This window comes from Branchiostoma floridae, chromosome 13 (genome assembly GCF_000003815.2).
Source record: "Branchiostoma floridae strain S238N-H82 chromosome 13, Bfl_VNyyK, whole genome shotgun sequence".
NCBI classification, from domain to species: Eukaryota; Metazoa; Chordata; class Leptocardii; order Amphioxiformes; family Branchiostomatidae; genus Branchiostoma; species Branchiostoma floridae.
The window spans coordinates 2,951,647-2,966,986 of record NC_049991.1 but is presented as its reverse complement, the minus strand read 5'-3'; the positions used below and the strand labels follow the sequence as shown (position 1 = coordinate 2,966,986).

The window sequence follows — 15,340 nt, the reverse complement described above, 5'->3', positions numbered from 1 at the left end:
CTTTCATTGCACACTACATACAGTGACTGACGCTCCTCTGCTATTCTGTCTGGGAAGCTTGACATCTTTATCGTCTGGGATCATCCAAATTTTAGATGGGCGCGCTCATTGGCAAATTAAGAAATGGGTTCAATACTCGTTCAAACATTCGTTTCAACGCCTGAAACGCCTCTGTCTGTTTGCAGGAGGGCAGATCTAGAGTAATGTCATCAAACGAGCACTCTAGAACCCATTCCTTAATTCGCTCATTAACTGACATCACCACCAACAGATTTGAATATACAGTACCCCAGACGGGTAGCGAACATAGGAGCAAACAACTACCCGGATGGTACCCAGGCTAGCCATCATTAAAGTGACATTTAGCGCTGGAACCTTAAAACCAGGTACATAATCGACCATGGTCTCCAATTCTAAGATCATTGTTATAAGCACCTAGTACATGTACATGTACATGCGACTGTATCTTACCAATGATGAACTGTTGAATGTTGGAAGAGGTGTCTTTTACAGCCGTGACCAGTGAAGAGCTTTCGTGGCACTCGTGACTGCGGCGCTCACACAACTATGGGGAGGGGGGTGTAACAACAGTGGTGTCATATTAGGGTCAAAGTTTAGATTTAGGCAATCTTTCCACTAGACGGCAAAGGGACCAAAAGTGGATTTGTGTGACCCTTGATTTCATAACTGGAATATAATGAAAAAATATGATTTACAGGCAAGCAAAACACATGTACCACATAAAAACTTTAAGGTTTGTTCCATGAAATTTAGTTTAATTTACTTAGCAATCTGGCATCTTTGTTAATCAGCAGTTACAACCTCTTGTGGAATGGGGGCATAAGGTAATAGAACAAGCAAAACATGTTCTTCAGCTTGTTTCGTAAGATAGCAAAAACCTGTCTTTAAACATCACACTTTTGGTCCCTATACAGTCACACTGTTGAAATTTGAAATTGACAGCATGCATAAATTTCCACCATTGCTACTGGTAGATTTTGAACAGTTCATATTACGCAATACATTACACATTACAAACCATATGTAACAGCACTTTTGTTTGGTATACACATATTGTTGACATTTGAAATTAACAAACCAAACTACAAAGATAGCATGCAGAAATTTACACCAGTTTTGAACGCTTGATCTTGAACAAATTCATGTAGCATGCATTACAGATACAAACCAGATTAAGAACCTTGAGGAGTTTGGAGTTGGCCTCGGTGATGAAGCCCTGTAGTTTGAACTCGTTGGTGGACACAAGGTGGGATGTCATGGTGTGGGATGCAATGTCCTTCCCACCATACTTGGACTCAAACAGAGACAGAATCTCCTGACACCTGTAGTGTGAAAAGACAGTTAAGTCTTTACCTTTGACAAGAAGGGTATGTTTTGGGTTGCATACATGTATATCTGCCTGTGTGTCTTTGTGTAATTGCATGCACCGTACTTGGACTCAAAAAGAGACAGAATCTCCTGACACCTGTAGTGTGAAAAGACAGTTAAGTCTTTACCTTTGACAAGAAGGGTATGTTTTGGGTTGCATACAATGTATATCTGCCTGTGTGTCTTTGTGCACCGTACTTGGACTCAAACAGAGACAGAATCTCCTGACACCTGTAGTGAGCATTTGGAATGATAGCTCAATCTTTATAATTACATGTATGTCATACCTGGGCCGCGATAATGTTTGATACAAAGGATAATGTGTGATAAAAACTAAAAAAGCCGTACCACATAGGCTTCAAAGTTGTATCACACAGGCTTCTATCGAATAATTCGTACGGTTTCTGTGCTCGCTGATTTCAAAATACGAATACCTGATTCGTACTTGGAACATTACTGTTGAAACAATTTATGTTCGTGGGAAATTTGGTACTACTACTATCACCAAATTTTCTCAACTTTTGGTGCATTTTGCATCAAAACATGTGTTTTCTCAGGTGAGTATGACATAAATTAAATACATGTTCCCTCGGTCACAGCCCTCCCTTCGGCCTTCGGGTGATTCTACCCATGGTCAGGTTGGTACCTTGGGTGATACGGAATACACTGTGTTGTATTCTATGTTTACTTCCAACCTTATTTGCCATGTCGTTTTTAAAGTTTTTCTACAAAAAGCATTGCCTGCAGCCTGTACACAGATAGAACACAACGTCCGAAGTCGGTATTCAAAATCTCAACAGAGCTGCACTGGACTCACACAGAATGCCTTCGATTTATTTGATGGATGGCCAAATGAAACAAGTAGATCCCCATGTGATACAGCAAGTGATCACCCGGCTTGGAACACCCATATCAAATGTTACCTTGATCCAGGTATGACATAATCATAAATTATACATGTAATATACCTTGGGTTTCCACCTTTGCTGGTAGCTATCAGCCAATCAGAGAATATGGTACACATATAGAGAACATTTAACCAATACTGACCCTTGGCTGACCCTAGGGGACTTCTCATTGGTCATTTAAGATGAGTAGATCAATATAGAGTTAACCACACCCACCTGTGTGAGGAGAAGTCACAGATGAGTTCCTGTAGCCAGTGGTGCCAGCTGTGGAAACGGTTCAGCTCACGATAGCTCTCTGGAAACTGTGCAAACAACAACAACAACAACAACAATGCATGATTATCATTCTTGTTTTTACTGTTAAACTTCCAAAGTTAAACATTAAAAATCTAATACGTACTGTTTACACATACATATTATCACAAACAATAAGTAGAAGACCTCATAACTACCTGAATTGTTTCTAGAGTCGTGAATTTTTGGTTTTGTACATTTGTACATTTCTCTGATTCTGCCTAATGTATGCAATTTCTCAATGGATCATATAACACAACAGAGATTACAAGCATACAGCAGGAAATTATGGACAGGAAATGAGATAGCCTTTGATGAACGATTCTGGAACCTATGACCTAACTTCTTGTAAGTGCTTGTCTATTTGGGATAACCACTATTGCTGGGATGCTACACTGAAGCTGTGTAGAGTCCTACCTGTGCGACAATGGTGCTGTAGGTTGACAGCACCTCCAGACAGCTGTGCAGGACAGTACGTCTCTGGTACAGCATCTGGGACAGCTCACCATCTACCTGTTCACACTGATACATGGGAAAACAGCAAAATAGTTAGGTTTCCAGATACAGATAATGTGTACTATCGGGTCTTCTACTAGGTCTTCTATACTACTACAGTGGAAGCCAGTTAATTGCACGTCGGATAAACGCACACTTCGGTCAATTGCACGGAATCCCAAAATCCTGTGGCGGTGCGGTCCAACTGGGTAACTTTGCATTATCGCACACGCCGGATAATTGCACGGGATTCGCTGGCAAATTGGGTGTGCAATCAAGCGGCTTCCACTGTACTACAATGCATTAACGAAGTCATTTTGACTTACAAGTTTGGTACAATCAAAATCAAAATCAAATGGATCATTGTCAGATATCTAGTGAATCCTTTTAGCACTACTTCTGGCATTGATGTCTGCTATGTGCACATAAGTACTTTTCCATATAGACAGATGAAAACTAACCTGTGTAACTGTATGACCTTGCCCAGCATTCTGTAGGAAGCTGATGGCAGAAACATAGCTGGGAACACCTGTGTGGTAAATAGATAGTGGTTAACAAAACACACATAGTCATGCATCTACTTGCGCCCAACGTCAGGCTTTTAGCCAGGCATGCGTCAACGAGTCATCTGGACGCACTTTTCTTAGAATAACAAGAAATTTGATGCCCCTGGACGCCCTATGCTGGGGAGTAAATCCTCTGACAAGCATGAAATTCTGATTGACCAGGGATGCAACCAGGTCATCTGTGGTCACAGTCTTCTTCTGTGACATCTGTAACAGTATTTTTGCCTCTTGGGATACCTTAGAATGCACTGTTTTAACTCAAAATCATCAAAAACTCCACCATGGAGGTTGGATGCCCCCAGACCCCCTTACAATAGTCACTTACCGCGACTCACCAACAAGTTTGGACTCCCTATTATAAAATCCTAGCTAAAAGCCTGCCCAACGTACATGTATAAACCATTGATAGGATATTGTGCAGTGCTCTATATAGTTGATACCATTAACGAAGATCTGTGAAAGAAACCACCAAAGTTCTAACTTACCGAGCTCCAATCTGGTGGACACTTCTGAGCACAGTTGTGACAGCTGTGGACCCTTCAGGATGACCAATGCCCACTGTTAGAGGTAACAAAAGACACATTACATTCCTAAAAATGATTTTGATGTTCACAACTTTAAATCTCTTCAACCAAAAATTATGCACCATCGAAAGTCCATGTATTGTGTATGTGCCAATAAAGCTACAAGTTCCAAGTTAATCAATTTTGAAAGTTTTCAAGAGAATTTCGAAATTTTCCCAGAAAATTTTGAAATTTTCCTCCAAAGTTTTTAATGAAGCATGACGACTCTCAATGGGGGGTATTATGATGCATCATGTAACATAGAACCTTCCCACAAAATATCTGACACATAGGTATAGAAGTTAAAGGTCTAGAAGCATTTGTCCAAAGTACTCTGCTCAATCCAATAATAATCTGCTCACTGTTACATGTAAAATACTAAAGACTGAGAATGGGCCCAACAGACCTGGTGTTGTTTCGTCCAGTGTTCACACTCGTTCAGTTTCTCCTGGATAGCCTCCTGTACCATGTTCCTAACCTGTAGCACCTTCTGGTGTTCTGGTTGTCCGATCAATTTTCGCCTAATGTGAGGGGGGTATAACCACAAAGGCCACCATGCCATACCATCTTCTGTAGCTACAATGTACTATGTACAAGTTTACATTCCCTAGGCACTTTATACCAGGTCCTATCGACTCAGGTGAAACTAGGGATGTCTCTCTGATAGAACGCTTAATGGAAGTCCCTTGTTTGAGGAGAAGAACACCTTAAGCATGTTAAAGAACCCACCACACTTATCAAAATGAGCAGGGGTCCTTCTCAGTAGAGTGTATCAAATAAAATCTGTCCAGTTATGCGTCTGGTTATGATCACCAGGTATGCAATTTAAGAAAAAGATAAATGTAGCATATCAAATAATTTTCTTTTGTTAAGTTTGTCAGTATGGGTTGCATTAACATACGTTGAAAGCTCTTGTACGATTCGATGTCATAGGCTTTCAAGCAGGCCGTGACAGAACCAACCACCAACAAGATCTATTGTAAAGGATGTATAAATCACTAACCTGTGCTGTAGGGAATGTAGTGAGTGGTGCTGGACACTAACCTGTGCTGTAGGGAATGTAGTGAGTGGTGCTGAACACTAACCTGTGCTGTAGGGAATGTAGTGAGTGGTGCTGAACACTAACCTGTGCTGTAGGGAATGTAGTGAGTGGTGCTGAACACTAACCTGTGCTGTAGGGAATGTAGTGAGTGGTGCTGGACACTAACCTGTGCTGTAGGGAATGTAGTGTGTGGTGCTGGACACTAACCTGTGCTGTAGGGAATGTAGTGTGTGGTGCTGGACACTAACCTGTGCTGTAGGGAATGTAGTGAGTGGTGCTGAACACTAACCTGTGCTGTAGGGAATGTAGTGAGTGGTGCTGGACACTAACCTGTGCTGTAGGGAATGTAGTGAGTGGTGCTGAACACTAACCTGTGCTGTAGGGAATGTAGTGAGTGGTGCTGGACACTAACCTGTGCTGTAGGGAATGTAGTGAGTGGTGCTGAACACTAACCTGTGCTGTAGGGAATGTAGTGAGTGGTGCTGAACACTAACCTGTGCTGTAGGGAATGTAGTGAGTGGTGCTGGACACTAACCTGTGCTGTAGGGAATGTAGTGTGTGGTGCTGGACACTAACCTGTGCTGTAGGGAATGTAGTGAATGGTGAGGGTCCTGCAGTGCAGCTTCCAGCAGGCATTTCTGCTGCAGCAGGGTGGAGTTACTGCTGCCGACTTGCTGCAGCTGCCGCTGGGACTCCAGGTGTTCCTCCAGCGTTTCCTGCAGTCTCGGCAGGGCCGAAACCATCTCGTCCCTGCGACGGGAAATTACGCCATCACATGCTGTGTCAAAGCCTTGCCTAACGTAAGCACTTCGGATGTGTGCTTACCAACATTTGCATCTCATAAATTACATACATGTAGATGAAAGACCTTTGTTGTACATTCATACCAAGCGGGGCTAGGTAAATGTTCTAAGTCATATGCCTTAACACACATTTAAAAAACATACATATTCTAAGACAATACACGACTTAAAAAGTACAAAGTAGACAAGAGTGTCATACTATGCTAACAGAGGAGTGCAGATAAAATAGAATACCAAAAATTAGTCCTTTTTAAGAGACCCACATATGTTGACAGAATTCCTCTCTATAGTTGCCAGAAAATTCTAACATCTACAAGACAAAGTGTGCATGTACATTGTAGATGTATCAATATTGTGGAAGTGTTAGAGACTCTACCAAGCATTTTGAAAGTCTCTCTTGGAGGAATAAAGGAAAAATACCTGTTTTTGAACCAGTTGACTTTCATCTCCGCCACACGGGACGAAAACAGACTGCGAGTGATTTCTTTTTCCATCTCCTTCCTGCTCTGCCTGGCATCATTTGTAGATGTCTGCCCTCCCCCATACACAGCCCCAACGTATCCCCCCTCGTGGCCGGTGGTCCAGTCCACAAGGGGATCGTACACAAATGCCTCCAGGAGGGTGAGGAGGGTCTCCCTCCCCTTCCGCATCAGCTTGAGCACTTGTTCACTTGACAGTCGGAAAAGGCCCTTTAAAGGTAAAACAGCCAACAAAAATTCAAATGAGCTACTCTTTTTGTACAAAACAACCCGTACTGTTTCTTCTTCAAATTTTTTATGTTTACCTCTATGGGAAGGAAACATATTGTTTTTGCTCTGTTTCTTCTTCTTCCTCTCCGAACAAATAAGGTCAATGAATGACCTGGACCAGATGACTACCATGGTTACTGGTAAAGTAGCAGACACCCTGTGGTGTTTGCTTAGATTATGTAGCAAATGGTTTAGGACAGAACTAGAGAGGCTGGTTACCATACATAAGAATGTGTGGATGTAAGAAAAAGAGCAGCACAAATTGTCAGGCTAGGCCATGTGAAGGTAGAAATTTAAGTGTCATGTACTTGCTTGCAAATGCTATCTTTTTAGTTTGACATATCATTTGGTCAAGTATTTCAAGTTGAATAATTGCATACCACAAAAGCAAGGCTTACATCTGACGCTACTTCACCTTTATCCGTGGGGTGACGTTTATCCGTTTTCTTTCAAACCAGCACATTTAGGAGTATTAAATCTGTGGACTGTGGCTTCAAATTTGCCATATGTTCAAAATGTTCCGATTTGAAATCACCGTCCGTTTACTTCAAACGTTTTTTCTTACAAACAACGAATATAGGTTACCCTCGGATAAAGGTGAACCAGTGTTACATGTGTTCATCAGAGACCTTACTTGAACACTTTTAGTTAGAACACTTACCTCCACTCCAGTGGGCCCGAGCCCTGCCTCGATGTTTTGAGTCATACGGAACGGAACTCTCTCTGGCACACGCAGGCCTTTCCCCTTCTCAAAACACACGTTGTAGTCAATGTGTACCACCTAGCACAAAAAAAGTACTTGAGTACAATGAGTACTAACCACATTCTAGAGACTCTATACCAACAGGAATAGCTGCCACTGAAATCCTTTTCAAAACTTAGAAATGTTAACTCATCACTATACTGACTTGTTGGCCCCGCCACTGAGGAATTGCCAAAAATGTGGTAAAAGTAGCTCTACTCATAGTGCTGGCAAAACCACATAACAATCATTCTACAGACCATGCAAGCAGCAGAATTCTGGCACATGTCTACAAGATTTACATCCGCCATTTTTCTTAAGAGAGGAAGAGGGGTGTACCCACTTCCTAACCAGGTGAGAAGATTCTGTGAGAAGCATAAAATTCAGTTTGACAAGGGATACTATTAGGTCACATGTGGCCAATCTTTAAGTATGACCTCACAGTAACTCCTCCCCTCAAGAAGCCTTAGAATAGGCCATTTAGTCCATACTACAGAAGGAATAAAATTCAAACCATCCCCTTGTTTTGTTGATCTGCTCGCTTACACCACTGTGCTATTTTTTCTAGAAAAAAAAAACTGAACATGACAGAAAGCATAGCTGCTAAAGGGAGCCCCTAAAAATCCGCACCTCTCCTGTGTTGAGGTCGATGAGTATGTTGTCCAGATGGCGGTCCCCCAGTCCGATGATGTACCCCACCATGGACATGACGGCCGTGGAGCGACAGTACAGCTGCGTGACGCGCCACCACTCTACCGCACTACTGCAGGAGCACCACAGTTCTCTGTCAAAATAAACAAACAAAAGTTTAGAGAACAGCAAATAATGGTAGTGTGCAAGAATTTCATGCAATGGCTAAGAGGGTAGAAGAATGTTTGCTTTGCATTCAGAAGGCTGTGAGCATGATCTCTGTCATACCAAAGTCTATAAAATGGTACATGATGCTTTCTCTGCTTATCAGTCACCATTTGGCAATGAGTATGGTAGTTGAACACACACATGCTATAACTGGTTGACTCCCCCCTTATTGCAGGCTTTTAGCCAGGCATGCGTCCAGTGCGCATTCTAAAAATAAGAAAAAATTGGATGCACTAGATGCCCTGAAGACACGGGAGCAGATTCTCTGACGAGCATGAAATTCCGATTGACCAAGCATGCTACCTACAAATTTGGACTCCCTATGATACAATCCTAGCTAAAAGCCTTCCATACTGTGTGGCCCAGGTCTACAAAAACGAAGCTGGATGCTGCCCAATGCACGATATGGTGCAGTAAGGATTTGGAACAAGCTTTAATTTTGTGAAGTTTGGGGTTAGAAAGGGTGTCCATTACCTCGCCAGCAGGTCTCGTGGTGGCCACTCCTTCCTGTTAGACAGGTCCGTCACACCTTTCTCCTTCAGTAGGGGGGTGATCTTACTGTAGTACAGCTCGCTGGGGCGCATGATGGGCGCTGTGTTCAGCCCCTGGGTGCTGCCTCCACTGCTACTGGAGCCCTGGTGAATGGGCAGGGAATGCAGAGACAGCAATGTTACAACTATGACCTTCCAGTGACAGGGGCAGCGAATTCTACAACATTGACCTTTCAGTAGCAGGGACAGCAATGTTACAACAATGACCTTTCAGTAACATGAACACTCACTCACACTCAGTCCCGTAGCTAGGGAAGCCACAAAAATGACCTTTCAACATTAAGAACAGCAGTGTTACAACAAGGACCTTTCAGCACCAGGGACAGCAATGCTAAAACAATGACCTTTAAGTAGCAGGGACAGCAATGATTAAATGCAATTAATGACTTCAGCACCATAGACAGCATTGCAATTATAACCTTTCAGCACCAGGGACAGCATTACTCAACAGATGTTCTTTCACCACAGGGACAGCAGTGTCACAATAAATGATCTTCCAGCACCAGGGACAGCATTTCTACAGCAAATAACCTTTCAGCACCAGGGACAGCAACATTACAACAATAACCTTTCAGTAGCAGGGACAGCAATGATACATTATAATAAATGACTTCAGCACCATGGACAGTTATGCTACAACAATGACCTTTCAGTATCAGGAACAACGGCAATGCTACCACAATGACCTTCCAGCACCAGGGAAAACACCATTACAACAAATGATTTTTCAGTACTAAGGACAGTAATGGTTTATCAAAGTTTAAAAAAAAAAACATGCCAAGCAATTTGCAATGGAATACCCAATCCCTTTACCTGTTGCTTCATGGCAGCGATGGTTGCCTCCCTCTGCTGCCATCTCTTGTACAGTCCAAACAAAGGGGTTGCCCCGTCCACCCACTGTATCAGGCCAGACCTGGGGCCTAGCGGGGTGACCGAGTAGTGCCTGGCATGGTACCTGGGGCTCTGGTGCCTGAAAAAACAACAAATCAACATCATCCGCACCAGGGTTGCAGCCAGCCTACAATCATTTTCTGTCCCCTTGATTTTTAATCCTCAAGCGCGAGATGTCGCGCCATTCTCCCCTGGAAAATTTTGAAATCTAGACCCTTTGAAATGCTATTTCCTGCATTTTGAGGTGTAAATTTTGCTGGTAGACTAAGCTGTTCAACAGCATCTGTCTTGGTAAAATATTACACAATAAAAGGCAGTTTTTTTACATCTTTACATATCGACTTTTGTCCGTCACAGAGGACGGAATGGGCAAAATTATTTTTTTTAAAACTTGCTTAATGGCGACATTGTGCAGATCATCTTACTTTATGATGACATTGTGTAAAATAGTTTTAACAGATTTTAATGTCAACTGTAATTGTAAACTAGCCTGTTAATTTAGCTTTAGGGCTGCCATCAGAGGCTTGTACATTTGAATTGTTTGTATAAACCAGTCATCATCATCATAATCATAATCATCATAGCTTGTCCGTGCCAGAAAAAACGTCTAATACTATTGCAGGGTTAGACAAGTTTTCAAAAATTCACTTGTCATATCGGGCAAGCACATAAAAAATGTACTTGCCCGAACCAATTTTTCACTTGGCCAAAATTCAAATGTGACTGTTACTAGTATATGCATTTTCACTTCCAGCAATGGAATTCTCTGTAGACAATTGCTTGATGTCATGACTGTAAAGAGTAACAAGTATATCAAAATTGCACTAAAATCAATGGAAAAATCTTACTTGCCCGATTGGACAAGTGGGGTAGGACATGCACTTGCCCGAACAGCACTTTCACTTGCCCTGGACAATAGGGCTAGTGGACTTGTTTATCCTTGCTATTGTCTGCATCACATTGCTTAGAAATTCCATTGCCAAGTTCTTTGTGAAATACATTGTTGATGTGTACCTGTTGACTTTGGCGAACATGTTGTTGACGATAGACAGGAACTGCATGATGCGTTCGTCCAGGTGTAGATCCTCAAGTCCCTTGAACAGGTATGTGTACCTTTTGGAAGAGAACAGTTATCATGTTAAAGGGCAGAATTTCAACAGAACAGCAATTAAAATATGTGTGTTTGAAGTATGAGATACAAAATACAACATGTAATAAGCATTATACACAACATTTAACCAGAACGGTTTTTGCAACAGGGACAGTATCCTTACTTGAGATGTCTTCCAGGACTGAAGATAGTATTGATACTTGGACATTTTTATGAAACCAGGAACAACACTGTTTAAGTGTAATTCAGCACGGATGTTTTATTACAGCATTAGCATGCAATGCAGCAATATCATAACGATTACCTTTTACACAATCAATGGCAACAATACAAACAAACAAAATCTTCCTGGTACAGCAATGTTACAACAATGACCTTTCAGCACCAGGGACAGCGATGTTACAACAATGACTTTTCAGTACCAGGGACAGCGATGTTACAACAATGAACTTCAGCCCAGGGACAGCAATATCACAACGATGACCTTTCAGAACATGGGCCAGGAATATTACAACAAGTGATCTTTCAGCATCAGGGACAGTAACATTTTAACAAATGATCTTCCAGTACCAAGGACAGCAATGTTGCAAAAAACCTTTTGCTCGTTAGAAGGACAGTAATTGTTAAAACACTGGACCAAGGACAGCAGCATAACTACAATACATCTTGCTCAACAACAGCAGTGATACTAGCTAGACAGTCTTTTAGCAATGGACTAAGTAATGTGACTAGAATGGTCTTCCAATACCTCTTCCCATCAGAGCCCATCAACATGATCTTCTTGGGTTTCGTCTTAGTGGGCAGGATGGTGACCGTGTTACAGAACCCTGAGATCGTGACGTCCTGCTGCGCCGACGACAGGCTGCTCCCTGGGAGAGCGATAACGGTGTCCGTCATCTCCGCCAGTTTGGGGCTGATCTCGTCCAGTTTGAGGACGCTGGTGGATCGTTTTTGCGCCCTCTGTTGCAGTACGTGATGCAGCTGGAAAATAACATTGTCATCAGAGTGAGTAACACTGCATAACATGGTGTAACCAGCAATGCTTTCGGCTGAGACCCAAGACGACCTGGGTTCGAAGCCTGCCATGTCACTGATCTTGTACCCTTGGGAAAGGCACTTATCACGACTTTCCTCACTTCACTCAGGTGAAAAATGAGTACCTAGCTTCGACTAGGGCCATCCCTTTGATAGGACATCAAATTGAGGTCCCCTGTTTGGGAAACCCACACCCCGGACACACCTGATCCCTCGATCTCGGAAGTTAAACAACATACAGTCCAGACAGTACTTGGATGAGAGGCCACCAAGGAAGATTGGATGCTGTAGCTGGGTCATATCAAAGACTCTCTTAAAAAATGGTATATACTTCTTTCTCTGCTAAGAGAAAGATAATGAAAGTTTAACACACTACACTATCAGTGGACTAGCCCCCTGCTGTAGTGACCTACGTGTGACCCCAGGGCTATGGTGCCTGGCCTACGCATCACAATGTGATGTATGGCAACTTTAGCTTAGTTTAGTGAACTTCCCACCTGTTTAAACATGACCCACAAGTTCTGAGGGGTGCTGGGGTTGGGAGGGTTACCTGTTTAAACATGACCCACGAGTTCTGAGGGGTGCTGGGGTTGGGAGGGTTCTTCAGTTTGTTCAGCGCTTCCTCGATGTGTTTCTCGTATGTGTCCTGGAACCATCGCTCGTGTGGCGTCTCTCCCGGCTGGTCCGTGATGGCCTTCAGATGCTCCATGGCAAACACAGTCTAAAGCAAAGGAAATAGGATATTGAAATAAACTTCATACCTGAGAACCTCTGTGCAAGTTTTTGTAAATTTCTTGATAAAATCTAACATGTCATGTCACACATAATTCTTGGGCACACAGCATACTTGGGTTCTTGCATGACTTGTGGGGCCGCGTAGCACAGTGGTATTGTATTCGGCCCGTGACCGAGAGGTCGCCGGTTCGAATCCGCCTGCCGTGTTGCCGGTCTTGTGCCCTTGGGAAAGGCACTTTACACGACTTTCCTCACTTTACTCAAGTGAAAAATGAGTCGTCCCTCGGATAGGACGTTAAATGGAGGTCCCGTGTGTGGGGAGAGCCATACCCTATGCACGTTAAAGAAACCGCCACATGTGCGAACATCCACCCGAGCGGATCAAACCATTCCGGCCAAAATAGGGGTAGGGAATCTCCCGAGCAGCCCTCGTAACCCCTGCTTCGCCTATTGGGTCAGTTAGTCCTCACTCACAGTGAGCAATTGGGCTGGTCTCAATCATGATGTTTCTGACCTAGGGCGAAGAGTTGCTGTTACAGTTCCAATAATGTAACCCGTAACATTGAGTGGCCTTGAGGCCTTGTTACGTGGTGACCATTGAGTAAAAAAAAAAAAAATGACTTTGAGCCATGTGCTAAACATTACTTCCTGTCAGCCTGCATGCAAAAGAAATTTGGACACATGCCAGCTCATAAAGAAAGACGGTTTTGGGCTACGTCGTACTTGTATTTTTCCTATGTGATTTTGATTTGAACAGGCAGTGACAAAACCAACTGCCAACAAAGGTCTTATTTCGGGAAAACAGCCTTTTGGGTACCAAGACAGCTGAATTTTATATCGCAAATGCACAGCTATCCAAAGAATACCCTTAAGGTTATGATTGTATGATGATTTTAAGACGAATGTGACTGCGCCCTTTTTGTCTTTCAGTAGTATACCGACAAAATAGACTGTCATGGCACAGTTACTGGATAGTCAGTCACAATGCAATGACTAAAGGTCCCATATTTATACTATAGACATGAAGTCACAGGTTTGAGAATGGCGTTGTGTTTCTCCAGTATGATTTAAAACCACACTATCTAAAAGTATTATAAGTTCCCTACATAGACATGAACTCACAGGTTTAAGAATGGCATTGTGTTTCTGCAGTATGATTTAAAATCACACTATAAAACCATTAAAAGTTCCCTATATAGACATGAACTCACAGGTTTGAGAATGGCATTGTGTTTCTCCAGTATGATTTAAAATCAGACTATCTAAAACCATTAAAAGTTCCCTACATAGACATGAACTCACAGGTTTGAGAATGGTGTTGTGTTTCTCCAGTATGATTTAAAATCACACTATCTAAAAGCATTAAAAGTTCCCTACATAGACATGAACTCACAGGTTTGAGAATGGTGTTGTGTTTCTCCAGTATGATTTAAAATCACACTATCTAAAACCATTAAAAGTTCCCTACATAGACATGAACTCACAGGTTTGAGAATGGTGTTGTGTTTCTCCAGTATGATTTAAAATCACAGTATCTAAAACTATTAAAAGTTCCCTACATAGACATGAACTCACAGGTTTGAGAATGGTGTTGTGTTTCTCCAGTATGATTTAAAATCACAGTATCTAAAACTATCAAAAGTTCCCTACATAGACATGAACTCACAGGTTTGAGAATGGTGTTGTGTTTCTGCAGTATAATTTAAAACCACACTACCTAAAAGCATTCAAAGTTCCCTATATAGACATGAACTCACAGGTTTGAGAATGGCGTTGTGTTTCTCCAGTATGATTTAAAACCACACTATCTAAAACCATTAAAAGTTCCCTACATAGACATGAACTCACAGGTTTGAGAATGGCGTTGTGTTTCTCCAGTATGATTTAAAACCACTATCTAAAAGTATTTAAAGTTCCCTACATAGACATGAACTCACAGGATCGAGAATGGTGTTGTGATTCTCCAGTATGATTTAAAACCACACTATCTAAAACCATTAAATGTTCCCTACATAGACATGAACTCACAGGTTTGAGAATGGCATTGTGTTTCTCCAGTATGATGGCGGACTTCTCCTCGTGGCTCAGCGTGGTGTTACTCAGCACGCGCTTCACCTCGTCCTCCAGTTGGTGGATTCTGCGCGTGATGTCCCCGTGGTGCTGGTTCAGGGCGCCGAACCACAGCTCCTCCCACAGCAGGGTCACTCTCCGCAGCTCCGACACCATCGTCTGGACCTGGGACACCATGGACGGGTTGTGCTTGGACAGGGTGTCCACTATGGCACTGAGGAAAAAGATGACAGCAACTTTTAGATGACTCGTTTCATTCTCTCTCATCCTCTCTCTTTCACTCACTCTTGTGACACCATGGACAGGTTGTGCTTGGACAGGGTGTCCGCAATCACACTGAGGAAAAAGATTACATCAAGTCTTAAAATCTCTCTCTCTCTCTCTCTCTCTCTGTCTGTCTCTCTCTCATTCTCTTGCACTTGCTCGGTCCCTCTCTCCTACTTACTCTCGGGACACAACATTTTAATGGGCTTGTTCAAAGCAAGGCCTTTCGACAACTTTTAGGCAATAAACTAAGATGTGGAAATAGTATTCAGGG

At 42.6% G+C, this 15,340-nt stretch overlaps 1 protein-coding gene across 1 annotated transcript in view; it reads right to left on the bottom strand.

Moving 5' to 3' along the window:
• Positions 1-15,340, bottom strand: part of LOC118429333 (serine/threonine-protein kinase SMG1-like) — an 85,971-nt gene that overhangs the window by 15,920 nt on the left and 54,711 nt on the right. The window contains exons 41-58 of the mRNA XM_035839814.1: positions 14,761-15,016; positions 12,548-12,718; positions 11,711-11,943; positions 10,866-10,964; positions 9,774-9,930; positions 8,884-9,044; positions 8,182-8,335; positions 7,471-7,590; positions 6,481-6,749; positions 5,793-6,007; positions 5,217-5,247; positions 4,622-4,721; positions 4,138-4,210; positions 3,548-3,615; positions 3,009-3,113; positions 2,514-2,599; positions 1,190-1,343; positions 472-565 (exon numbers count right to left, since the gene is read on the bottom strand). Coding sequence (XP_035695707.1) covers positions 472-565; positions 1,190-1,343; positions 2,514-2,599; positions 3,009-3,113; positions 3,548-3,615; positions 4,138-4,210; positions 4,622-4,721; positions 5,217-5,247; positions 5,793-6,007; positions 6,481-6,749; positions 7,471-7,590; positions 8,182-8,335; positions 8,884-9,044; positions 9,774-9,930; positions 10,866-10,964; positions 11,711-11,943; positions 12,548-12,718; positions 14,761-15,016 — 2,546 coding nt within the window. The remainder of the gene's footprint in view (positions 1-471; positions 566-1,189; positions 1,344-2,513; positions 2,600-3,008; positions 3,114-3,547; positions 3,616-4,137; positions 4,211-4,621; positions 4,722-5,216; positions 5,248-5,792; positions 6,008-6,480; positions 6,750-7,470; positions 7,591-8,181; positions 8,336-8,883; positions 9,045-9,773; positions 9,931-10,865; positions 10,965-11,710; positions 11,944-12,547; positions 12,719-14,760; positions 15,017-15,340) is intronic.